Here is a 27,538-nt window from a genome sequence, read left to right on the forward strand (position 1 = left end):
GGATATTAAAATTTGTTATTTAATTTGAATTTGATCTTGATATGAGGGCAATCCACCACATTATCTTGTTATATAAGTGAGATTTGAACAATTAGCATATTTGAAGAAATCATTGCCAGTGGAATTTCAGTTCTTGCAAGCCAAATTCTTGAATTTATATTGATTCTAAGGACATATCATCATGAAACCTCCACATTGATCAATCAATCAATTATGATTTATTGTGTGATTTAGAACATATAGCAAAGCATCTCCTTCTCGATAGGGGTTACAATCACAAAACATCAATTTTTGACCTAGTTGCAAAAATATACAATAACTAACACACTAATCTACATAAATAATTACCACAAAAAAATCTTAATCCACTCAATTCAAGAAAGCAATTAAAAGTAATGAAGTACATACTTTTAAGCAGATAGTTAAACATATTGGCAAATCAAATGAAGTGAAAAATTGCCTAAATGGAATCATCAATAAAGTAGCAAACAATTTGAAAATTACCATAACTAATAGTTAAAACAACAAAAGAAGTAGATGCAATCTATAAATGAAAAAATTTATGTTGATAAACTTATTTTAAACCAAAAATAACAATTAACAAATGTGATCTCCTCCCTATCAAGTCTATCTAACATGGACAATTGGATTAAAACACTAAAAAAAGTATTGCACATACAACTTGCAAGATCACATATTTCTTACAACCAAAAAAGTAGATTAGCTAAAGAAAACATACCTATTGAGAAAGATGTTGCAAAATGGGAAAGAGGAGTAGCTAATATAGCAACATCCAAATTCAATAGACTACATGATTGTAATGGAACAAAGTTACAAGTAAATGAAATGAATTTAAATAGATGGGGGTTACTATGGTAACGGCCAAGAAACCAAACTTCTCTACTAATCGGCATTAATTGTGTCTTAACATCTATATATCATAAGTTTGCAAATAACTGATGAGAAAGGCTTTAAAAAATTAAGAGATTTGGATGTTAATACAATTAAATGATTAAAAGGGTTTTTATGTAATTCCACTAAAACACAAGTTGAATTCAATTGTATCCAATGTTCAATCAGATATCGAACACTGTCACATGTTAAACTTACCCCTAACTTTAAATGTCTAAGAGGACATTTAAGTAATTATAAAAAAAACCAAATTAGCTATAATGATTCATATTCAATACTCCAATTGCACTTTAAATACTCTCACATTCCCAAAATAGCCCCACCCTTGCGGTTGAAATCTTTACCCTAAACTCATTCTTATATAATATAAGGATTCAAGTTCGATAAAAGAACTCGTTTAAACTCGATTCGACAAATAAACAGATCAAACTTGAACATAATTTCAAACTCATTAAAATAATCAAACAAATTTGAACATTAGGGTGTTCAGGTTGATTGGACTTGTCTAAACCCCTAATTACTAAGAACATTATGCCAGGAATGGATACTTTTGTAGTTTTAATTTATTAGATTTTTTGTTTCATTATTTAAAGTTTAGGGTTCAGGTTGAATCCTATACACCAAGGTTTTTACTTGAAGAATCTATACAACTCTTGATGTTCTTGTTATCATCCAAGCATAAGAAGAGGTAAAAAGAGAAAATGTGAAAAAGGTTTGTTTAACCTATTCTTTTGATGTCTAGAAAGCCTTAATTCTACAAAGGTTAGAAATAATTATCATAAAACTTTTGTAATTTAACCGTGCGATACGAATTTCTTATAGTTTTAAAATTATTAAGTTCATAGGCTAATCAATTCCACATGAGATTAGGTTCACATTATATGAGTGCCTAATGTATAGACAAAAACTTGCTAAGTAAACTTAAGGATGAAAGTTGGGTTCTGAGATCTTTTATGTCTGCTCACTTAATTAATTGTTTTTTTTTATTATTTTTTAGAGCAACTTCTTAACACTTTTATTGATAGGAGCAAATTTTACACACTGAGAAAGACCAATTCGAAGTTCAGCAATCAACTAAAAAGGTAATAAATCGAACACAAAACCTCCATGTCCCATTCAACCGCAAACTAGCTCCAATTGTCCTTTGTTCTCAGCCCTTCATACGCCTACTTTTTCGAATTGAAGGCATCCCTAATCTATCAAGGCGAATTGCCCCACGAGCCATAGTTGGGAACGAATTAAAGGACTCGTAAAGCTTGACTTGATGCTCTAGATGAGATACGCCTACATTGGACAGCGTATCAGCAACTTTGTTAGCTTCCCTGTAGCAATGCGAAAAACGATCAGGATCTTTCACAAACTGCCAAATCTACCTAATCTCTCGTCGAATCTTCCAGGGGCACTGAATGCGATTCTGAAGAATTCCAACTAATATCAATTGATTTCTTAACAAAAATTATATATTACTTATCCATAGTTTCATGTAATTATCTAAATTTAAAGACTTAAACTTAGTATTAAATACGAAATAAGTAGGTTTTATCAAGTATCGTGACTTAAAGCATGTTGCATACCGCCAATGAGCATATATGTGGCTATTTCTCTAGTCAAGCAAATTTTTGAAGGATTACGGTGATGTGTGTTGATTTTACACTTAATTTTGACAGATGGTAATATCATTAGACATTAGTCTTTTGATGCTCAAAATATGGATAAATAGCTATTGTTTTCTCTTTTTTTTTGCTTCTGTAAATATACTAACATCACTAGAGTAGCTATTTTTAAGGCACTACTAAATGTTGTCATTTTCCGTATGCTATAAGAAACTGACATAGGGGTGCACTAATTTTGTATGTTTATTTTTTGAAGGAAATTGATTAAAATACTAATGTACTCCATCCAAAACCATAGCAATGTGAAAACCACTAAATAGTTAAAAGATAGTATCTCTTTGAATATTAGTCTGCTTTGGATATCAACTCCACTGAGCTTACAAGTTACTTAAGCAACTCGATAGCCATTTCTCCATTTTAGTGAACAAGAAATTCACAAATTCCTCTGTAGACGCTTAGGATGCATTTGATAAAATTGAAATTTAAAGTCTAAATCTGTTAAGTTGCGGAATTATTAAGTACTAAATTTGATACATTTAAGTGTATATCATATTAAGTGATAAATGAATAATTTATCACTTATTCTTTAAAATAAGTTTTCTCCAGAAAATTCAGTACTATTTAATTAATTTAGATACTCTATTTTTTATTATAAAATACGTTTGAACATGTTAAGACGTGAATATATTAAATTTAAGTCCTCAAACAGCATCTTACTTAATAAGAGATCAAATTTGTTGGAGCGGGGTATTATGGTCATTAAACTCAGTTGACAATAGCAAGCAGATCTAAGAATTCCCAAAAATGTTAGCCGCACAGCTGCTAGGGCCTACTCATGTCTTCTTAGTTCGAACCCACTATCAATATCATATCATTTTATTTGCCATCAAAGTCTTTCATCCATTTCACAAAGCCCCCAACGGGCAAATTGTTCGATTTTAGTCCCTAACCTCTTCTTGAATTTCATCTTAGCCTTTAACGTTTCAAATGAAGCAGTTTGGTCTCCAAAATTTCAAAGTACATCATAATGGTCCTTGGCCTCAATACTTATGAATTTTCCCACGAAAAAAGTAAGTAAAAAGAATAGATATTCCCAATGTTATTAACTTATATTGCTTAAAGTTTCAATGGGAAAGATATACACTCAATCTTAGCCAAAAGGTCAAGAAAGTTATGGAGATACGGATACCTTATCTAAACTATTATTCAAAGTGTAACGAGTCATTGGACTTATTTACTATTGATTATTTTAAATGATTATATATTATGATTTTGGATAATCATTTTTTTATATATATATTTATTTTTATATTTAGATTATAAATTTTGCAAAAACCAAAGAAGTTAAAATTTATAACCTATTAAAGAGTAACATTTACGGAATCTGATTATTCTCTATGATCAATTTTCCTAATCAAATTTTGCAGAATCTGAAACCAACTAGAACAAGGCCACATGTTTTCTCATTTTGGTCACTTGTGCTACTCACAACCTATTACACGAATTATTTCGAGGCCAAGGACAAAAATTCAAATTGATTTACCCGATATGTTAAGGACATAGATAAAACTTTACCAATACGTTAGGGACTCTTTTCCATAATTTGCCCAATGCGCAAAATTGGCTCTCGCAACCCATTTTATAGGGAATTGATATTCGCACCCCTATTTTAATCTCTCTCAATTCACTCACCGAATAATATGACTCCTTGAAGTTCAAAAGGCTAATTTTCGAGCACAATTCCACAAATATCACTTCCCCCTTTATAATCTCGAGACTTTACACTACTCTGACAAGAAAGTTCCAAACAACAATCGAACAGGCATTTTACCGGAAATCATTCTCCTCTCCTCTCCTCTCCTCTCCTCTCATCCACTTCAACTTCAAGTCTTCAACTCTCCTTTGTCCATCTGTTTTGCCCCTTTCTCCACTCCTCTTTGTTTATATCTCTTTTTAATCGAGACTTGTGAAACAACGGGTGCAAAATCGATGATGGATGTTGTTACAGGCAGCAGGTGTTCTCACACTTCTCACATCACAGAGATCATCATCACTAGCTTCTTTCGCCACAAATATTAAGCCTTTTTTTTTCACATATTGATATAATTGCAAAACTAGACAAATCCCAAGAAGATATTTAAACGGTTGGTGAGGAATTAGCTGTTCAATACTATGGCAGCAGCTCCTTGAGATTGAAAAGAAAAATCTAATCTTTGTGCTTTAAGAAATATATCCCTGTAAGAAAAGATAAAGGGATTATTGAGGTGGTGGTGAAGGGTGATGGCAGCTTGAGGAGAGTGAAAAAGGGTATAAAAATCCCATCTTTGGACTCCCAAGAACTAGCAGCTATGGCAGGTAGGACTCTGGTTTATGGCCAGGGTGGTGCTGGTGGTGCTTCGAATATGAGTAGTTTTTTGCTTCAGAATCAAAGAGTTGGTTGCTCTTCATCGTCTCAGCCTCATCATGATTCCCTCTTCATCTCCAGCTCTTCGCCTTCTTTTCTTGGTAAAAAATTGCTTCAGATTCTATCTCTCAATTGGCGTTGACTTTTTGATGATTGTTGATTCATTTGTGCTGCTTGGTGGTTGTTTTCTTCTATTTTCTTTTTCTGGTATTGGATATGTGGAATTTTGATTTTACTGTCTTCTTTGTCTTATTTTGATAATCAATGCCTTAATATTGCGTTATTGGATCATTCTGCTAGATGTTGGACTAAAGATCTTATCATGTGGACTTGAGTCTTTTATCTTTTGCTGTCCATTCCATAAATGGAAGTTTTTTCTACCCATGAGTCAACTCCTGTTTCACTGCTAGTAGTAGCCTATATACTGATCGGCAATTTGGAATTAGATTGCTAAAGTCAATGTTTTTGTCTCTCTCGTGTTTGTCCAAGGATCCAGGGTTTTATCCTTGTATATTTAAGCAATTAGTAGGCTTAATTAACACGATTGAATAGATGTGTTCTGCATGCTCCATTTACTGTATATACGACTGCATCTAATCTAAATTCATCTGAAAAAATTCATTTTTGATTGCTCTTTCGTTGAATCTGTCAAGTATCTTTTAACTCAAGGTGTTGGAAGAAGATTGAAAAGTTCTTCACCTGTCACAAAGATTAATTCCTTTGTGTAAGCAACCTGTGGTTAATTTATGTCCATGAACAATAAATGATTGAAGAAAAATGTAGGATGTTCTGCTTTTAGAGATTGGTGAAATGGTTTAGCAATTTTCATGATCATGTGCAAAGTAGTCTTACAGTTTTATCTTGATTTTAGGTTCCCGATCAATGGTAAGCTTTGAAGATGTTAATGGGCGGAAGAGATCAAACAACTCATTCTATCACTCGTATGATCAAGAGGAGAGAGTGGATGAGGAATTGGAGGAGTACTTTCGACAACCAGAGAAGAAGAGGCGGCTTACTGCAGACCAAGTTCTGTTTCTGGAGAAGAGCTTTGAGGACGAGAACAAACTTGAACCAGAAAGGAAGGCTGAACTTGCTAAGGAGCTTGGCTTGCAACCCCGGCAGATTGCAGTATGGTTTCAAAACCGTCGTGCACGATGGAAGACAAAGCAGCTGGAGAAAGACTATGAGACATTGCAAGCTAGCTATGATAACCTGAAAGCAGATTATGACAATCTACTGAAGGAGAAAGAGCAGCTAAAAGCTGAGGTAATAGCCCTCTGTTGCTCAAATATTAGTCTTGCACTTTAATTTAGAGCTTTCAACTGTGCTAATATAATTTATCAAATTTACTCAGGTTGTTCACATGACAGAGAAGCTCCTCCTCAAAGAAAAAGAGAATGAGAATTCAAAATTGTCTCATAGCAGCAGCCTCTCTGCTGCACCGGCAAAAGGATCCACTGCTGATTCAGCTTGCGAGGATGAAGTATCAAAAGTATCAGCTGTGGCTCTGAAGCAGGAAGATCTAAGCTCTGCTAAAAGTGATGTATTGGATTCAGACAGCCCTCATTACACTGATGGAGTTCACTCTTCTCTCCTGGAACCAGGTGATTCTTCATATGCCTTGGAACAGGATCAGTCTGATCTCTCGCAGGATGAAGAAGATGACATAACTAAGACTCTAATGCATCCAGCATATCTTTTCCTGAAGATGGAAGATTCTGATTATCACGACCCTCAAAGCTCATGTTACTATGGATTTCCCGTTGAAGATCAGGCATTCGGTTTCTGGTCATACTGAATCACGAATAGCTCCATATCTTGCTTTTTGTTCACTTTTCTTGCGTCAAGAAGAATGTAGTAGTTTTGTCTATAAGCAATAAGTTGGAATCTATGGCTCCAATCCAGAGTGGTGGAGGTAGGTTCTGGTCAGTGTTTTAGAATATTGATTTCTGCTTTTTCTGTAATCTGGAAATGAAAGACACTTTCTGTTACTGTATTTGTATATTTCCCACTAAAACTTGCATGAAATGCAGCATCTAAGCATTATGAAATCTCGTATGAGTTTCCAGTCTAAGTTCTCAAGTCCTAAAGATGCAAAAATGGATAACTTATTCCTTGCATTATTCCATGCACATGTAGCATGGGCCTGAGAGAGCCCTGATCTAAAGCTGGAAAGATCTGATAGGGCTTCTCCTCTCTGAATTCTCAATATTCCTGAGAACTATTCCATTGTTTGCAGTGAATGAGCAGTTCCTTGGGCAATCTGTTCATTTTAACATGGCTAAGGATTTATGCAAAATGATCTGATAAAACTTAAATGGAATCCATCATGTTTATTGCCATGTTCATGGAGGCATCTAACATGCTTTTGCACCCCCCATTCTTGGCCTGTCTGACAACTTGCTTGCCATAGCACTTCAGGTATCAAAACGCTAGATTGATTAGTAGCCAAACTTATCTTCTCTGTATTGGTGTCAACAAGCATAATTTGTCAGCAATAGATCTTCTTTCAAGAATCCCATCTGACAAAAATTTGCCTAAGCTTTTGTGACCAAACATTTGATTAGATTAGGAACCTAATCTAATACCCCCATCCCATGTACCAAATTTACCCAAAAAAGAGTTACTTGCACCTCTTTACTTTTGAGCTTGGCTTCAAGACTAAAGCTTCTCTGGGTGGTGGTGTCGTGGTAAGGGGTTGAACCCTTATCTCTCACCTTATCACTTAATTGTAGCTTTTTTCGACGGAAAAATTCCGTCGACTCCTTCTCCTTTTAGACTGAATTAGAGTAAGTTATACAAATATTATGTTGCGACAAAAAAAAAAAATCAAGACCAAAGCTTTTCTACGCTACAATAATAAAATTTTTGAGTTTTCTTATTTCTAGTCCCCTTGACATGAATTTGTTGTTATCTTTAACATGATCACTTTCATCTTTCCATTTGTCCTTTTCAGTCTACTATTGAGGCTCCCAGCCTTCTTTAGAACCTTTGCTTGACGGCATCAAACACTGAATGCAAAGTGTCACCTGTTGTATTGTATCTTACCGGCCAAGTGCTTATCGTGTATGATGATAGCCTTTCAAGAAAATGAAAGGCTCATTTGAAAAAACATCAAAGAACCAAAAAAAAGAAAAAAAGAAAAAGATTGTATGAGCCCTACCCTACTGGAAATGAAATATTCCCTCCATCGTATGCATGTCTATGTAGTAAGCATGACATACTTTCTACATTGAAATATCCTAATATACTTGCTACCTTCCTTTAAAAGCAATTAATATTCGACTCTATCGCATTTGACAACTACAGTTTTCTTGAACGTTGAGCAAAATCAAATAATCAGGATAGGCAGAGAGAGTAATTGATCTTATGAAAGATAGCCACATCTAAAGGTGTAAATAAATCGAACGTACTCAGGGTCTCATGAATTTGCTCGATCAAAATTCGAGCACGAGTTCATTGATTGAACTCGAGCCAAGTTTGAGCATCTCAAATAGTTTGATGAATTCAACATCCAAGTGAGGCTCGAAAGGTTGTCATGTTTAATGAAACTCAATCAATCTTTAAAAAAAAAATACATACATACATATACATATACATATATATGTATATATATATGTATGTATGTATGTATATCTTTAATTTTTTGGATATTTATTATATATATGTATATCATAGTGTAAGACATTCATTTATACTAGTTAAGGTTGATTGAGTTCAACTCGATTTCGAGTAAGCAAAAATTAAACCAAATTCGAACTCAATTTTAATAACTCAGACAAATTTGAACCTCAGCTAGAACTCAGTTCGTTTACGCCTTTGTCCACGTCCAACTAAGCTAAATCTTGTGGACAAAAAATTAACGTAACTGCATATTTTTTTTTGGGTCTAAATGTAATACTAACTAAGATCTAGTCTAGGTACAAATGATCAACGATCCAGATCAGTTATCAATATTAAATCCTGTTTTACCCAACAAGACTTGGTCAGCCACCTGATCACCTCACCTCACCTCACCTCACAAGTAGCCAAATAACCTTGCCATGGTGGGCAATACTATTGTACAGCAGTTGCCTTCAAAGACCATAGATCATGACCCATCACAATCAAGGACACCGTCCACCTAGCAAAAACTCACTAGTGTACTTTGGAATCTTCCTTAGTTACGTTTTGCAGGACCACACCTGATGTGGACTTTGCTTCATTGACGTGGCAATTCTTGCAGACTTGTCCTTTCTCCTATTGGTTGTTTGGTTTTGCGGTCCACAAGAGCTTGGGCCCTCCCGACTTTCAACTATCTTCCATGTACTCGTTTGTCTGTTGATTCTTCGATAGTACAAGTACTAGTATTTTATTCTTTTCATTGATTTTCTTTTTCTTTGAATTCTTTTGATGGCAAATGGCACCCATTCCTTTCGCAATCCAATGTCTTGCTTTTGTTATCCCTTCCACTATAAACATGTATTTTTTTTCTGCAGAAGAACTTGATTTTTGTAGATCATTCATTTCTTTTCGGAATTGTTCTCAATTGGATTCTATTTGTTTTTTTGTAAAGATTAATTTTTTAAAAGTCAGAATCAAAATCCAAACAGAAAAAGTATTTTGTAATTTTGATTTTTTATGAGTAATTTTTTTATATACTGTTGATGTACAATTTTTTTTTTTTATACTAGCAGATTTTGATCATGTCATACTAAATGCAGGGAGCCCTTCATAAATGAGACCCAAACCCTCAGTCCTCTTTTTTTTTTTTTGGTTAAATTAAATTTTATGTTTATAATTCTTTTTAGGATTAAACTTATATGCACTGTCATTATATATACTATCACCATTAAATATATGACATATGTGCAAAATTTAAAATTTAAAATTTGCTTATGTGTTATTCATCCAACCGTAATAGTATATACACTGATAGTGTATATAAAATTTACTCTTCTTTTCAAGGCAGAATATTTCCTATTGATTTGTTTAATTATTAAAAAACGATTGAAACTTGGTGATAGATTTCCAAATTCCAGCACTAGCCTTGACTTTCTTATTTCTAAATTGAAGACGAAAGAGATCATTCTTATACAAAAATTGAATATTGCTAATATAAATATGGAATAAATTCTTCTACATGAAAACCCAAAATACCATTGAATTCAAATATTTTAGCACTATATGTTATTAAAATGAAGGCAAATGGTATTTTTTCATTCCAAAATAATTCTCTGGCACTTCACTTTCTTTTAATAAATAAAGTGTGAGACTGAATGTGGTCAGAAAACTATTTTTAGAGTGTAAATATCATTTACCTTAAAAAAGGTGAAAAAGATACATATCACTCTATCATCCATTTATAGATCATATGGCAACTTTAGCAATAAATAAATAAACAAATGTCAACTTTAGCCACAGTATCTATTTTATTCTTTCTTTGTGATCAATCAGTCACTTGTCAATGATACGATTCAATCTCAATCCCAAATTTGTGGATAATTAGCAAAACCATGTCTACCTAAGAAATTCTTGGATGGAAAAATTAACCATGAAAATGAATCAAAGGTTGATGTTTCCTTGATATATTATAGCTGATTATATTCTTCCTAAATTTTTATTTATTTTTTTTAAAAAATTCCCACATTCTTCCCTGACTGAGAATATTTTCGTTGAGGACAGTTTCTTGTATAGGTAATTAGTTATGTTCATCATTCATTTTAAATTTCTTCATGATTGTATTGTTTGATCTTTTCTACATATTGTTGCACATGATCATATTTCTTGATGTCCCTTTTCTAATTGTTATGTGTTTTTCTGAAGGTGATTAACTCCAGACAAGGGGTAATTCAGCTATCTTAGTCAATATATATATATATATATATATATAATATAAAATCTTCTAATGTAATTTGTTTTTAATGGTTAAACAAATTGCTGTAGCTAGGCATCTCCGTTTAGAGATTTGTTACAGTATGCTGATCCTTTTGTTTGAACATTGTGGAGTACAATTTCATGCACAGAATCATAAAAATCAAGTCAACTGTGGGAGCAGAAAAGGAAACATTCTCCTCATTGTTGATTCATTCCCTGATCAGCTGACTATATACAAGAAATAGAAGTCATGAAAACTTTGCCCATCTCTTCCTCTTGATTATTGAATGGAGTGCAAAATTTTTAGGACTTCTGGATTGAGGACTTTCCCATATCAAAATTTGAAATTATCCTTCAGGTAACAAACCATCTCTTGCTGCATCAGTGTCAAAATAAAGTAACATGAGAAGTTTTTTGTGTCACTTGTGAATGCAAGACTACATGTTTCTGGATGCATGATGAACATAGGCTTTGGACAAATATTCATATGTGCCAGATGAGTAAAACCCTACCTGATCCTCCTTCAAGCAACAGTTACACATGAATACAAAAGCATCTGAGAGAAGGTTCTGTTTGAAGTAAAAAGAGGTAAAGAGAGAAGCAGGAAGAAACAGAGCTATGCCATTACTGGAATGCAGAAGCTCAAGCTATTTGTAGCAAAATGGAGCTATCGATTTCTATATGAAATGCACATTGGCTACTAAGAGAAACCGTTAATGTACTTTGAACACCACAGAAAAGAAAATCATTTGGATGATGGAAAGGAAGAAACTTACAATTAAACATAAGAGAAGGCATGCAGCAGCCCCGGGGAACAGAGCATACCAAAAGTTGAGGCGATGCAGTTTAGGAGCATCAATGAACAACAGAGGTAAGCCGGCAGCTGCCATTAGTACATATGATCTCCCATTTTAGTACAAGAACAAGATTTGGCAGGCAAAGGCTACTGAGATTCGTGAGTGTTTAGTTAGATACCAGGTGGATGTACGGCACGAGTGCAGATCATGAATGCTATGGCTGCGGCTAGGCCACTGCTCCTAGCCAACCATCCTGGACCAAAAACTGTAAAGGCTATAACACCAATAGCTGCACAACCAATTTGAGCCATGAACAGATTGTACTTCTGCACAGTTGAACTTGAAACTCAGATATCTCGCATAGTATAGGGGAACTAGACATTTAGAAAACATAGCATACTCAATCAAAATATCCTAAAAACTTGAGATAGCAGCAAATTTAATTTCCAACTGATTCTTTACAAGCTGTCTGTTTATCAAATAGTCAAATTAAAACAAAATATAAAAGTAAACACATGTTAGGTGATCATATTTCGCTTTCCATATTAACTGAGGAGCATACGTAAGTATTTAGCTGTTGCCCAGATACTAAAACTCCCCTATAGAGGATAGCAGAATACAGATTGTAGCAAATGAACCAAATAATAATCACAGAAGGTCTTACGTTTCATGAGGCTAGGCATTTCTTAACCGTTTCATTTATTGGGGTGGATATTTATTGTTGGCAAGCACCTGGTTGTTCATTTATTCTAGGTCTCAGTACACCTACAATCCATATTTAAAGTAATTACTTAAGATGGTCCTGTTCTGAGTTTCTCACTTTGTATGCATGTCATAAAAATGACAGGAAAATGGAGCAAATTTTTTGGAATAAACTTGTACAAGGAAAAGATGACATTGCAGCTTAATCTTTTCACAGATGCACTCCATCGAACAACGGTCAGTTTGGATAACTTAAATAGCCCACGACTGAATTCAGTTTTGAGATTTCACCAGTGTTCACCAGGATAGATATAGGCTTATACATATATTTAAAGACAAATCAAAAATCAGCAATGATTTTTTGACATACAGAGATACAGAGTAATAAGGCATCAAATTACATGTATGACATTGGTCCACATCCTCAAGAATGGGACTATGTTTCTCACTGTTTACTTCATCCTTTTTTTCCTTTGGGAGCAAAAAGAGCATCTTACATAACATTAGGCTTACTTCTTACAAGAAAGCCAACCATTAATATCTTTAAACAAGTGTAAACAGGTAACATTCTCCATCTTCCATGCCAAAAAATCTTTTTTTTTTTTTGTTTTCCCACGCTTATATGTTTCAATGACTTGCTTTTTGTTTGTTCTGAAGTCTGAACCTCAGTGCTGATAGCAGTTAGATGCATGCATAGATCATATAAAGGCCACTAAAGCCACCAGTAAATACTGCATATAGGGGACATGTGCGGAGATGCTATCGAACCATACAGTTGAGTCTAATTTCTCCAAACAACTTTCAATTTCCTTTACTGCTACTAGAGCCATATATAGCACTTCCCTTTCAAAGAACTAGTACTTCAGGTTTTTTGTGGAAGTTATCCAGTAAGTCAACTTCAAAAGTAATGCTGCTATCAAGTTCCAATTGCACAGATTATGATAGGAAGGCTCTGTAGTACTTTCTATGTGCTCTATCTAGTCAATGTTACACTGCCAAACATTATACTGATAAGAAATGCTCTCAGTGCTTGTTGGATTCCTTTTAAGGTGAAAATGACTTCCACCATCATTTTAGATGGCAATCAACAGGACAAGTCCTCATTACCTTTTCTACTATCCACATTTAAGCACCTAAAAATCTCTGAGTTGAAAGTTAGATTAAGCACGGTCAATACAAAGAAAAGAAATCTTGGACATTTTACGATGACCTCTTATTGTTGATGCACGATTGCACATGTATCATCTTACTGCAAAATGCATTATACATCTTCATCTCTTTGATTTAGTCTACAAGTAAAACAGAGCAAAAGCATCCAATCCATATTCTGTTGTGTAAGTTGTGGCATTTTGTCATGTTACAGTTTTTGTATTTCCTCTGCCTGGCGAACTCAAAGAGAGGAGGTAACCTCTTATTTCAAATACTACTAGCACAATCAGAACCTCAAACATTGAAATAACAGACCTCTCAAACCTGTGATGTCACTAGATCCAGAATGTGCCCGAAACAAGCATCAAATTTTGTAAATGAGCATTTGGAAATATGTTTCTTTAAATTTTGAATAACTTGCTTCAACTAGCATTATTTTCACTCGTCAAGGTTCAGAGTACTTAAACAGCATTCAATGTATCTTGCATTTGCTGGCATACCAAAAAGCACAAAGTTTAATAACTAACATACATAAAATCACGTATGCAGCAATATGTCACACAATCCGCATTAACCGATAAAGGAAGTTGCAACTTTCAAGTAAACAATCCAATGTGGGAACATAGACACAACATCCTAGTAAACAGTAATTTGTCTAAACTAATCTAATAATCAATGATAAGCTTCTTTAATCAGCTACCACGGTTAACATGCAAAATGATTCAAATAAAAAGACTGACGAAGAATTCATTCGAAAGTCGCTCTTTAGATATAACTTTTGACAAATGATTTTCAGAAGTGCTTGGTTCTAGTTTTGAACTTGTTGATGTCATGTTACCAGATTCTGTAAGTACCTGATTACTGGTTATCACAAATAAGGCCACCCTTCTTCAAGTCATGACTAAATAAATAAATGTGGGATTAAATTGAATCCTTTGTCCACCCAGCCAAGGACATTTTGTTAGTCTGACTTTAATCTATACATGAAAGTCCATGACTTACAATACAACATACAAAGTTAGTGAAGATATTAACAGAGCGGGAAGAAGACAGTACCCTAGCACCTGGAGCAGAGGGGGTGGCAAATAGGACTGCACAAACAGCTCCTAGTGGGGCAATAGTCATTGAAATTCCTTTTGGTGCCAATATTTGGTCAATCTTTCCTAGTATTGCCATTGCAGCAAACGCCCCTGATTTGTACATAAAACTTCAACCATTAGTCCTTTACCAACATATTACCATCACTAGCTAATCAATGTACATCAATATCAGAAAAAGACAACAAAAAGAAGATCATATCCTAGAACATCCAAAATACGCATCATACTTTCTAGCTACAAAAGCAGTCACAATTGAACTTTCTTGATAGATAAAAACAATAACTCATTACACTACCAGGCCTTTTAAAGAACAAGAGAAAAAGTCTACTATAATAATGCTTTTGTCTTGCAGGTGATAGTAAAATTGAACAATTGATTCTGTCAATTTTTTTGTAGTGTGTAACCTGCAGAAGGCCAGAAAATGTCGCTGAGGGAAGGAGCTTGAGAGCCCTTTTGAGGTGCCCAACTATCCCAGAATGGTGCAGGTACATTGCTTGATGATGATGATGATGATGCTACAATTCTGAGCTCCCCTTTTCTTCTTACACTTGTGAATCTCTTTCCATCATGAGAATGCAATCCAAGAGAACCTACAAGATTGCAGAGTTTCGTTTGCTTCTTATTGCTCTTGCAGCTATAGATGTTACTGCAAGAATGTACTATTAATTGTGAATTCAATGGAGGTGCTGATGATGAAACTGGTGCTGGTGGCTTCAGAAGATAATTCTGCAACCCCATTTCGTTGAGTTTCTCTGCTGATGTGATGATGTTGGCTGGCTGTTTCGAGGGAAGACTCTTCTGTTGCAGAAATGGTCGGAGAAAGAAAGAGACCGTTTGGGATGTTGAAACTCGAAAAGGGCCCCTTGGGATGATCGAAAGGCCATCGTTGGATAAGATGGGGTCCTGAAATCCCCCCAAAAAAAAATTCCAAAATATTGTGTGTATAAAAGGATAATTTCAGAAACCACCCTTAAGGTTTCTCACGATATCATATAGCGCTCCTAAAGTTTTAATATCACTTGTCTTCCTTGTTTTTAAACTTTTGTGACATTGTCAACCCGATTCAAAATATAATACTATAACATTCATATTTGGAGTATATAGATAATTTTATTTCAAAATTTTCCTTTTGTTATGTTCTTTTAACTTTTATGACAAACTAATTTGAAATTCCTCAACATTTAAAAATTTACCAATTTACTTCTTTAATGGAAAATTATAAGTTTTTTTTATTAGGGTTGGGAGATCCTTTAAGAAAATTTATTTTATAATTTGGACAAAGGATGTTAAAGCTTTACAACTTATGAATAATTGACAAAACACATAAAAATCATCTGTTATACTATATAAATGAAATAAATTTTTTTTTTTGCATCTTGAGTGCATTTCAAATTAATGTTTTTTAGCCATTTCAAATAAGTTATAAATACAATTTTAAACAAATTTTTTTTAAAATTTCCAGGCCATCGTTATAGATAAAAAATGATAATGCTAAATAATTTATAAAATTTCTTAATTTCACTCAAAAATAGTTTATATAAAAGGAAAGATTTCTTTATTTGGTAACCTAAAAGACACCTAATTAGCATATCAAAAAAATAAAGGTGGAACCAACGTTAAAGTTTTAAAATCATAATTAGTCCCCTAAATTGCAACACTTTAGTAGAATAAATCTACCCTTCTGCTAAAATGATCGACCCCCTATTGTAGCACCAAATAATTGAACCCTAAAGAAGACAAAAATAATTTTCTTTTCCTGGTTTGAAAACATTTTAAATGAATGTTTCGGAGAACAAAACACATAGTAGAGATTTAACAAGGGAAGGGGAGACGACTGATGAGAGGGACGACGAGTGGGTAGGATAAAATCCGATGCATATGATATATGTATACCCTTGTCTAAACATATAGTTTATTTCACACTATTAGCTAGTGTGGCCTTATAGGTGGCATGTTATAGAGTATTACAGATCTGAAAAATTAACAAAAATTTTCACTATGAAGATCCAAATATATTCAAATATTAAGTCGAACATTGCATCTCCAAGAACATCAGTGAATATCTCCAATAAACGTTCCAAATACTTGACCCTTTTTCAGGAATGAAATCAGATCTTATGTGGTGCCTCCAATCCTCATTCTTGACAGCCTATGGTTCACGGAGCTGCTTACTGGCGCATCTCATCAGCCCCAACACCGCATGCTTAGACATGCAATAGTCAGTCCAATTTTCAGCACCACGGGTTGCTGCAACGCTAGCCATGCATACTATGCTGCCCTTGATGCTCTGATCTATCATCGCACGGGCTGCATGTTTCAAGCAACTAGCCATGCCACCAACATTGACGGAGAAGAGATTGTAGTACATCCCGGATAGATCAAGGTCAAGAACTTTCTGAGCTGATTGGCTGAATATCCCTCCATTGCTGAACATGATGTCAAGGTGGCCACGAGTCTTTAAAGTCCATTCAACCATGGCTTGAACTTGGTCTTCGATGGAAACATCACAATGGATATAGCTGCATAGGTTTGAACCAATTGATTCTGCAACTTTTTGGCCCTTCTCATCCTCGATATCGCCAATCACGATTTTTGCCCCATGGGTGCAAAGAAGTCGTGTCGTTGCCTCCCCTATACCGCTTGCACCACCGGTGATTATGGCTACTTTGCCTTCTAATTTTTTCTTTTGTAGAGAGGGCTCTGCCATTTTTGTTTTTCGGTGGAGGTTGGAATTTATTCTTGATCTTCTAGACCTTGAGAAGATGGAGCAAGAAAGATGCAACTAGCATGACAGTGACTGCCTTTATTTGCTAGCAGAACAAGTAGCCAAATGGTAAATGATATGCAAAAAATGTAATTGGTCTTGATCATTGCGGTTGCAACCAGCTTTTAATATGCGCAGTGCCAACTTGTGGGATAACTCTTTAAGGTATAGTGGCATATTTTGTAAACTCCAAGAGGATGAATTATATGGCAGACCGTTAGTAATGGTTCTTTCCAGAAACGGCAAGAAACGAAAGTCAAGTGGCCCTACGAGCTATCCAAAATAAGCTAAACAATATCACAAAGTACAAAAACAAGAACATGCTTTTGATCAGGATCCCATCCTATCCTATCTTATCCCATCCATCCTTCCAAGAATCCAATCATTGATTCACTTCCTAAAGGAATCTTTCAACCATTTTTAGCGTTTTTAAACTCGAATTGAGAAGCGAAGCAGTCTGATTAACGGGTAAAGAGCAAAACCATGTAATAGTGAACCAATTATTGGAAAATCAAATGACTCAGATGAATCGGCAGGTAGTCATAAATTTCGGCATAGATAAAGGGAAACACTGAGACACATGCAAGTATATACGAGTATCTAACGCTACCCAGATAGCATATACCGTGCATAACAATGACTCATGAATGCAAATAACCCTTAGTAAGCTCTGGTTTCGTTTGAATTAGTTGTTTTTGGGATATTTTTGAAATAATTTATTATAACAATATATATGAAAAACTTTTACTGTAGATATTTTTGATGATGTTTTTGGGATATATTTTGAAGTATTTTTAAAATTTAAAAATTTTAGAATGACTTTTTAAAAATTAATACTACCATCTATCACCACCACTGATCACTGCCACCATCCCCTCCGTCTCTTTCTTCCTCCCTCTCTTTCTTCCTTCTCCTCTCTCTTTGCCCTCCTTCCCTTCTCTTACCTTTCTTTTCTCCCCTTCCCTCCCTTTTTCCACCACACTCCACCTCTCCCCTCCTCTAATACATGGCCTCGATGGGTGTGGTAGGAAAGGGGAGGGGAAGGGGAAGAAAGGAGGGAAGGAGGAAAGGGGAGGAGGAAGAAGGAGGGAGAGGAAAGAGGGGGAAGAAGGGGATGGTGGATGGTGATGATAGATGAAAAAAGAAGATGGTGTAAATTTTGTGTATACTTTTTAATTTTTTTGTATATGTTGCACCCCCTTTTTGAAAATAAAATAAATGATGTTAAAAAATGAGGGGGCGTTTGGTTCAAGCTTAGGAATTGAAATTGTAATTGGAATCATACAAAAAAACTTAGTATGGGTTTTGGACAAAGGTATGATTACAAATGGGGGTGCTTGATAAATATTGGTAAGGAATGGGTATCAAATTTAATAATCAATTTTTTACCTTTAATTTCTTTTTTCTTTTCATATCTTTCTTCTTCCTCGTTCAAATGCTTATCCCACATACTCATCCACCATATATATATTCATATATAAATATTAATTATCTGTTTAAAATATATTTATAAATATTTATAAATATAAATATAAATATATTTATATAAATAAATAAATATATTTATATAAATAAATAAATATATTTATTTATATAAATTTATAAATATATTTATTTCAATTTTGTTTTGTAATATGTATATTAATATCTATATTTCAAATATGTATATAATATATATAAATTATAGTAATATTAATATGTATATTTCAATTATGTATATAATATATATAAATTATAGTAATATTAATATGTATATTTCAAATATGTATATTATATAGATTATATCAATTGAAATAAATAATATATATATTTATATATAAATATTTTTGTTTAAAATATATTTATAAATTTATTTATATTTATATTTATATAAATATATGTGTTTATATATATTTATATAAATATATTTATTTCAATTTGTATATTTCAATTAATATTTATATTTTATTATATATAAATTATATTAATATTAATATGTATATTTCAATTATGTATATTAGATATATTATATCAATTGAAATAAATATATATATTTATAAATATATTTATATAAATATATAAATATATATTTCAATTTTTTATAATATTTATATTAATATATATTTATATATGTATATTAAATATATATTAATATACATATAAATATATATTAATATACATATTATAAAATAAAATTGAAATAAAAAATATTATATATATAAATAAATAAATATTAATATATAGAAACAGAGCCAGTATATATTTAAAAAAAATCCCAAAAATAATTTTTTTTTAAGATTTGGGAATCAAATGTGGGATTCATCAAAACCCTCCAATCTATTTGGGTATTGAGAGTGGCTGATTTTTCATGAATCATTCCAAGATTTCAAAACCTATACCCATTAGCCAAGCAACAATTTTGGGGTTCAATCCAATTCTTGATTCCTATACCCTCCAACCAAGCACCCCTTGAGAGTTTTTAATTTTAGAAAATAAAGAAAAAGAGTCGAAAATGGGATTTAAAATATCTGACGGTTTGGGACCAAAATAATAGTCTAAAAGGGGTTTTTAAGAAAAAATAGGAGTCGCCACTTATTGAGTTTAGGTGTACCAAATCACCTAAAATATTTTTAAATAAATAAATAATAAATAAAACCCTTTTTAGACGACTCCAAATCTTTGAAAATAAGAGAAAAGAGTTTGGGAGTCACAGTTGAAGAAAGGAAAGACAAAAATTTGATAAGTTCGAACCTAAGGCAACCTAACCAAGGTTAGTTGCGGGATTTAGTCGAAAATTTTCCTAATCTAACTTATAAATTTTATCACATTAGAATTCTTCTATATGGATGCGTATCTAGACTTAGAGGTCACGAATATGCAAAAGATGAGACTCAAAAGAGGAAATTATAAGATAGATATATATACATGACTTAAAAGAGGGAAATGCAACATAACGGGTGCGAAAAACTAAGATTCATGATTCAAATTTTCTTTTATAAAGAAGATGAGAGCGTGCTAAGGCTAAGAAACCATACTCGTTCATTTCCCATATTTGAAGGATGACTTTTTTAACTTATGCAAACAAATGGATTAACCTACTTCTAGTTTCCTAAAATGAGATGCAATTCTAAATGATATGGTCCAATCACATAGAGGGTAAGAGAATAATAGTAGGGGAAATATCATGCAAATGAAATTAATCTAAAAATAAAAATGCATGAAATGTAATAAATGTCACACAAGGTATGAATCTAGCGCAAAAAACGGTCTAAAGAGTCTAGTATTGGACTAACTCATTTCTACAAGTCCTCTCTAGTATTGGAATATTGAGAAATCGGGAAGAAAGAACACAATTAGCATTGGATTAGTGTGGTGACATCATGTATTTATTATAAGTAAATAAAGCATGTAAAGTATAATTAAAGCAAATAAACACATAAAGCACATATATCACATAACACATAGGCATAATGTCTAAATGCAAAATCCTAAAGAAAGCAAAAAAAAAAAAAAACACATTAGTACACAAGCACACAAGCATACAAACAAATAAGCAAATGAAACCTAACTATTACATTGGGGGCCCTAACCACAATTTAGAAGGGGAATTTTTGGAAATAATAAACTTATCTATTACATTTATCTAACTAATTACATTTTTGATAAAATAAAATCTACCTATTACATAGCCTAACTAAATACATTTTTTGGGCAACTATCTATTACAATTTGACATTTAAATGCTTCCCAAATAATCATCAAAATTAAATAGAACAAATAAAAATTTAAAATGAATAAAATGAGTAAATAAAAGAAAAAGCACTCAAAACATGCAATCACACATAAAAAAACACATAGGAGCACATAAAAGAACTTAAAATAATAATAGAAGGTACCTCCCTTGAAGCAGTAGTTAAATAAGGTGGAACTTGTCCTATTTATATTTCAAAATCAACAAAATAATCAAGACACCAATTTAATTAACAATTAAAAGGAAAAATGTAAACATGTATCAAATTCACTTTTACTATAATAAGAAAATACGAACAAACATAGAATCCCTAAAATTTACAAATTAAATGCATTTAAATGAAACATGATTAACAATTAAAGGAGATAAACAAATTATACTTAAAAAATCAAAGCTATTAGGGACCTAATTATAATAATTAAAAAGTTTTAAGGATCAAATTAAAATTATTATAAAGATTACAGGTCAAAATTAATCAAAAGATAAAATTTAGGGACCAAATTGAAATTAAATTAAAAACCTAATTGAAAGAAATCAAAATTTTCAGGGTCACAATAGAATTACTCAAAAGATCAGGGACCTAATTGTAAATTACGTTTCTGGTTTCTTAAGAAACAAGGTCACTGGGCCATTTCTGATTATTTTCGTGAGCCAAACTTGCCTTTGGCCCAATGAAGAACCCATAAAAAGAACGGGCTAGCCCGTTTCTGATTAAGCAAAATCAACAAAAAAGGGTTGGGCTTTAACTACCAAAGCCCATGTCTTTACCCAAAGAAAATGAAGGCAGATCCACTCTCCAAAACCCAACAAATAACCCTAGCCCAACAATTAAATTGTTTTCCTAAACCCAAAGAAGAAAAGAACATGTCCTTTTAGGAAAATAAATTCAACAAAATTATTTAGGCCTTAATCCCACCCTAAAACCCAGAAATAATTTACTCAAAACATACATAAAATGTGCAAAAAAGATCAAGGCTTGAAAAAGGAAAATTTAATCCATTTTTCACAAACCTTTAGGCCTTAGTATAATTATGTAAAAGTCAGGGGGTAAAAGTTCAATTTCCAATTTTCTCCATGCAAGCTGTTCGAAGCTTTTCTGCAAATCTGGAAGCTTATCAAACCCAGAAACCCTACCAAAATAATTTCCAAATTTCGGATCTAAACACGTGAGGCTATGCAATCTCAAACATTAACACAAGATTTCTAGTTCCAAACACAAGCACAAGATCATGCATCATGAACCAAAGAGAGCAAGATTTCTGAAATTTTACTTGCAAATGAGTTGGAGCAAAGAGAGAAAAGTGAATGAGGGTTACCTCTGAGGCTTATAGAAGTCGAAAACAGCAGTGTAAATTTCCAAGAAACGTGCAAACTTCACCCAAAGAGCAAAAACCAGGTTGCCACAGTTGTGCTAAGAGCTGTAAGGCGAGGACATTGGAGCTCGAATTCAAGGAATTTAGGGATGTTTTTTTGGGACGGTTTCAAGACAAAAGTTTCTCCTCTAACACTGTATATATTTCAGAAAAAATAATATCCTCAAAATGAGGTGGGGGTTTGTGGAAATAGGGTGACGATCAGGATTGGTTCGTCAACCCTGGCTCAATTTTCTGCCCAAAAAAAATTTGAGGAGCCCAGTTCGGGCTTCGATTTGAGGGGATTATGGTGATTATCTGGGAAAATTTTCACAAAAATTCTCTCTCTATCCCTAGAAGGTGCAGAAAAAATAAATACTCTAAAAAGAGGTAAAATGAAAGAGAAAGTCAGGTTGGAATGGAGCTGGTTCACCAGCTCATTTTTCCAGATTTTTGCAGAACTCTTCCTTTTTCTCCTCTGTTTTCCTTTCTTTCTTTTCTCTTCTTCCGCCGTTTTTCCCATAACCGTCCTTGCCCTAAAGCTGTGTTTTGTTCCTATTTAAATGAAACAAAAGCTCCTAAAATCCTCCTCTCAATGGTTGAGATGAGGTGGGTTTTGTTGGCTCATTTTGAGCCATTTGATGATCCATCTTCCAGAAATTTCTTGATACTTCTTGATGAGTGAGGTGCATTGTACTGATAATGCTTAGGAAATAAAGAAAAGGCAGAAAATCGAACCAAAATTTGTTCCAAAAATGCCAGCTGCATCTTCGTACACTACAACAAAAATGGCCTTTCCTGACATGTTTATAAGGACATTTGCTGGTTTGTGCCATTATAGCACTCTTATCATGACACTTATTATCAACTCAATAATATATACCCTAATTTTTTTTATTTTATCAGATATAAAAATAATAATGTGCCTTTAGACTACTTAACATGACACTTGAGAAAATGTGAGGTGTACCAAAAAAAAAGAAAGACACAAAACGGCATCGTTTGATTTTGGCGGGCCAAAACACCCTTTTCAACTTCATGGATTTGTAAGGGTTTTTTGGCTGCCAATCTTTTGCACTTCTCCGAAAAAGAAGAAGAGGCGGAATTACTGTGAGCGATGGTCCAAGATGAAGACAATTCTAGCATTGGAGACTATGGATATTCCTGGCGGTGTTAAGATTAAGATGAAAGCCAAGCAGATCGAGGTGGAGGGACCACGCAGGAAGCTTACTCGCAACTTCAAGCATCTCAACCTCGACTTCCAACTCATCACCGATGAGGTCACCGGAAAGAGGAAGCTCAAGGTCGACACTTGGTTCGGCTCCTGCAAGACCACTGCCGCAATTCGAACTGCCCTCAGCCACGTCGAGAACCTCATCACCGACGTTACCAAGGGCTACTGCTACAAGATGAGATTCGTCTATGCACATTTCCCAATCAACGCCTCCATCACCAACTCCAACCGTTCTATTGAGATCCGCAACTTCCTTGGTGAGAAGAAGGTATCTACTATTCTACTAGCATGATGAATATTTGGGTCTTTTCTTATCTCTTTAGATTTGTTATTTCTGATTTCTTTTATATTTTCACACATGTGAATTTTGTTGATTTGATTAGAATTTCTTGATACTGTAAGAGGACTTAGACTTGTGCGGAGGAGCTCTTCCTCTTTCCCTCTGGTTTGAGTGTGTATTTGAGCAGAGTTTATGGGCCAGACTACCAGTGCTTTGTGTCTGTTCATTTCTAGGCTTATTGTTAGATGCTTTTGACCCTTCAATTTGAGAATTAAGCCAACTAAGGCCAGAATGATCCCCAACTTGGGCATTTCGTGGTTGGGTTGTGTGAGGTTGCTAGATAATTCATCTGGGTTTGCTCGGTAATTGTTTATCTGGTTTGCTTACCTGTTGATTACATTGTCAATTTTAGTATCCTGTTTGGTTGTTATGTGATTGTACTGCGTTTGGAATCATTTTGTTTGTCTCACTAGTCATTGGAGATCCGTGGTAATAGTTTTAGTGCTAGTAATACTATATGCGTCTTTAATTCATAGAAATGGGTAGTAGATGCTATTGGCATTATGGTTTGACTTTAAATGAAGTAATTACTTTCCTTTACCAAACATACTATATTTTGGTTTTTTTTTTCTTTTTTTTTCTGCCTTGTTCTTTCTTCGAGGATTTCTGCTGCAACATCTGTAGACCAGTGTTATTGAGGCTAATTAATATTGACTGGGTCATGGTTGAACCTTTCTACTAGACCAATATTGTTAGACTCTGAGAGGTATTGTGGAATTGCTTCCATTGGGTTGCCCCCATTATGCATGTTGAGATTGCTTGAAATTTCTGATAGGGAACATTTTGTAATGTGTGATGTTTTCTGCATCGGGTGAGTAAGGTGGATATGCTTGAAGAAGTCACTGTTATCCGGTCTGAGAAGGTTAAGGATGAATTGGTGTTGGATAGCAATGACATTGAGCTTGTTTCCCGATCTGCTGCCCTGATAAACCAAGTAAGAGTCACTCTGTGCCATATTTATGACATTTGAATCTACAAGTTTTGTTCCTTGTCACTTGTCTTTAAAATGTAGTTCATCTGGCTGGATAGCTAATATACAACGTTTTCTTATTGTGGACAAAAATGCCATGTGAAGAACAAAGATATCCGGAAGTTCCTTGATGGTATCTATGTCAGTGAGAAGGGGCAAATAGCTGAGGAGGAGTGAGAGTTAGTGGCCTACATTTCTTGTTCGTTTGATTGATTTCCTTTTATCATATCAAGCTGGTTGTGGGGATTTCTTAGAGATGACTTCTATTTTGAACTTAAAATAGAAGTCATGTTTTTTGGAGTATATATGCTTGCTTTTAGTGGTCAACTTTAATGTTTGATATCTGTGAGCGCATTTGATGTGTTTCTGTTGCTTTGACATATGCTTGTTTATTGCTGATCTCTTTCTTCAGTCTGTAATTAAGAAGAAGTATGGCCAAGATGCAACAAATGTTGGTGATGAGGGTGACATTGCTCTAATATCCAGGTTAGTTCATGGCATTTTGCTAATATGCTTCCTGTTCATTGTTCAATTCGGTTGTCATATTTTTACAACTTTGTGACTTTGACATTTCAGGAGAACAAGGAAGGTCTTGAATTGCTTAAAACAGCTATTGCTAAAGCTGGTTACACTGGTAAAGTAAGTATTGGAATGGATGTTTATACTGGTTACACTGTTCTTGAATGCTATGGGTATATGTTTTGCTGGTGAAAATGGAGCAGATGTCAAAGGCGGATGTTTGTATGGAAGCAGGCTACATCCAAGCTTAGGGGTGTACAAGTTTTTACTTACACAGAGCTTGAGATTGCTACAAACAAATTTAGTGCAGCAAATGTGATAGGAAATGGAGGGTATGGGGTAGTGTATAGAGGGATTTTGAGTGATGGCACTGTGGCTGCAATTAAGATGTTGCACAGAGAAGGGAAACAATGAGGAACGTGCCTTTCGGTTAGAGGTTAGTGGACTTCATTTATTGCTAGTTTTCATATTATCCAATTTTTTAAGCTACATAAGCTTGTCAATTAAACTCATCTGTACACTCAATTGAAGATTTTTTTTTGTTTTTTGGTATTTTCCCCTCTTTGGCTAAATACATTGGGGAATAAAGGGAAGTGGTGAGTGAGAACGGAAGTGAGATATTTGCCTAAAAAATTAATGGTACTTCTGGCATTGGTCCAGCCATTGCTTTCTTGAACATCCTAATTGAACTTATTTGATGGGTGCTTGTCTGTGGTATGGTTTATTTCAACAAGTCTGTATTGAAATCAGTTTGAAGAGTTTGAAATTGCTGCAGGTTGTGATTGGGATGGATATGGCTGCTTCTGAGTTTTATGGTAAAGACAAGACTTATGATCTAAACTTCAAAGAAGAGGTATTGCTTTTTCACATTTTCTCCCCAGATTGTTATGTCAAACGTTCGAATTCATTGCTAAGCCAAAGGATAAAATTACATCTAGATTCATAAATTCTAGTCTTCTAAAGGGGGGTAATTTCAATCATGACATCTATCTTTTTGGTCATTCTTCTTCTTTATTTAGTATGTTTGCTGCTTTAGTAGTATGTTTGGTGATAGCAAGTAGAAATTTCAGTGCAATGATGGCAACTGGATCAGTGTGTTATTCCAAAACCTTTTGATATACAAGAAAATATAACTTGCGTTATCACCTTTGCTTTTGCCAGTTAAGTTTTGCAAACCTGCTTGGTACCAAAATTTGGCTATTCAGCAATCAACTTTATTTCGAATGAAATGAATCCTGTTTGGTATCGTTACTTTACATTAGAACGTAATTGCTAGGTGCTGATATCTTTAATTTATTTTTTTATTTCTGGTCTTTCTTTGCAGAATAATGATGGCTCACAAAAGATATCAGGTTATGACTGAAGGCTCTCATTTCATTGGAAAGTTTGGAAGCTACTGCAAGTTCTTTCTACTTGCTAGGGATGAGAATATTTTAGTTTGTGCACAAGAGAATCTTTTAAGTTTGTGCACATGAGAATCTTTCAAGTTTGTATTTGTTAGGGATTTGTTATGTTAGTACTTGTTACTGACTTTTAGTTCAACAAATTATATTTGAGTATTGACTTTTGCTTTTAGATTACTATATGGATTCTGTTCTTTAGGATAAATTTACAAGTCCTTTGGGTTTCTGATTGACGGAATGTATAGCAGGGAGCACTACCTGCAGGCTGCTTCTATATCAAAAAAAAAAAGAAAAAAAAAACTCCTGACAGTTAAAAGTGTCAGCATAGAATTCGATATTCTAATGTTGTACTATACCTATCCTGACACTTTCAATTATCAAGAAAAGGGATTTTTGTTGGCAGATGGGATGTTATAACAGCATAGTTTTCCTGACATGTTGAATAGTATGAGTCTATCCCCACATTGGAAGGGACAACACTCGCTCTAGGTGTGAGGATAGATAAAGTGTCAGGTTAGATTATCTATACTGACACTTTTAAATGCCGTTAAAGGCCATTTTTGTTGTAGTGGTACTTGCATGCTGGTTTTGTTGGCTTGAAGAAAATTGTGCGCGCCTGTAGCAAAAAAAAAATTTTTTTTTAATAGAAAAACTGCCTTTTCTTCTTTCTTTTTCTTTTTTCTTCTATTTTTT

The 27,538-nt window shown here is 33.9% G+C and overlaps 4 protein-coding genes and 1 long non-coding RNA gene across 8 annotated transcripts; 3 read left to right on the forward strand and 2 right to left on the reverse strand.

The window, feature by feature from the left end:
- The first annotated feature begins 4,304 nt into the window (after window positions 1-4,304).
- On the forward strand, window positions 4,305-6,980 carry LOC113767477 (homeobox-leucine zipper protein HAT5-like). Its single transcript, XM_027311585.1, has 3 exons — window positions 4,305-5,030; window positions 5,801-6,195; window positions 6,284-6,980. The coding sequence occupies exons 1-3, from the start codon at window positions 4,874-4,876 to the stop codon at window positions 6,725-6,727; spliced, it is 996 nt and encodes a 331-aa protein (XP_027167386.1). The 5' UTR covers window positions 4,305-4,873; the 3' UTR covers window positions 6,728-6,980.
- A 3,856-nt stretch (window positions 6,981-10,836) lies between these two features.
- On the reverse strand, window positions 10,837-15,367 carry LOC113768817. The gene is made up of 5 exons (XM_027313314.1): window positions 14,938-15,367; window positions 14,490-14,623; window positions 11,761-11,908; window positions 11,562-11,668; window positions 10,837-11,161 (listed from the first exon to the last, which is right to left on the reverse strand). The coding sequence occupies exons 1-5, from the start codon at window positions 15,269-15,271 to the stop codon at window positions 11,120-11,122; spliced, it is 765 nt and encodes a 254-aa protein (XP_027169115.1). The 5' UTR covers window positions 15,272-15,367; the 3' UTR covers window positions 10,837-11,119.
- A 1,315-nt stretch (window positions 15,368-16,682) lies between these two features.
- Window positions 16,683-17,410, reverse strand: LOC113769419 ((-)-isopiperitenol/(-)-carveol dehydrogenase, mitochondrial-like). The gene has a single exon (XM_027313865.1). It carries the CDS (start codon window positions 17,238-17,240, stop codon window positions 16,683-16,685), a length of 558 nt encoding a protein of 185 aa, XP_027169666.1. The 5' UTR covers window positions 17,241-17,410.
- A 6,019-nt stretch (window positions 17,411-23,429) lies between these two features.
- LOC113768432 (60S ribosomal protein L9-2-like) lies at window positions 23,430-26,234 on the forward strand. 4 transcript variants are annotated; one of them, XR_003468073.1, is made up of 6 exons: window positions 23,430-23,881; window positions 24,774-24,887; window positions 25,014-25,102; window positions 25,336-25,409; window positions 25,500-25,562; window positions 26,218-26,234. XR_003468073.1 is itself a non-coding variant. In XM_027312782.1 (3 exons), exons 1-3 carry the CDS (start codon window positions 23,507-23,509, stop codon window positions 25,098-25,100), a joined length of 576 nt encoding a protein of 191 aa, XP_027168583.1. In that variant the 5' UTR covers window positions 23,435-23,506; the 3' UTR covers window positions 25,101-25,324. The 4 variants fall into 4 exon arrangements, 1 of the variants encoding a protein (XP_027168583.1); XR_003468072.1 differs by lacking the exon at window positions 26,218-26,234 and adding an exon at window positions 25,646-25,678; XR_003468071.1 differs by lacking the exon at window positions 26,218-26,234 and having other exon boundaries at window positions 25,500-25,672.
- Window positions 26,235-26,236: 2 nt separating this feature from the next.
- On the forward strand, window positions 26,237-27,010 carry LOC113768434. Its single transcript, XR_003468074.1, has 2 exons — window positions 26,237-26,295; window positions 26,767-27,010. It is a non-coding gene; the product is annotated as an uncharacterized LOC113768434 (long non-coding RNA).
- The last annotated feature ends 528 nt before the right edge of the window (window positions 27,011-27,538 follow it).

The sequence above is a fragment of the Coffea eugenioides genome, chromosome 4, assembly GCF_003713205.1.
Source record: "Coffea eugenioides isolate CCC68of chromosome 4, Ceug_1.0, whole genome shotgun sequence".
In the NCBI taxonomy this organism is placed as follows: domain Eukaryota; kingdom Viridiplantae; phylum Streptophyta; class Magnoliopsida; order Gentianales; family Rubiaceae; genus Coffea; species Coffea eugenioides.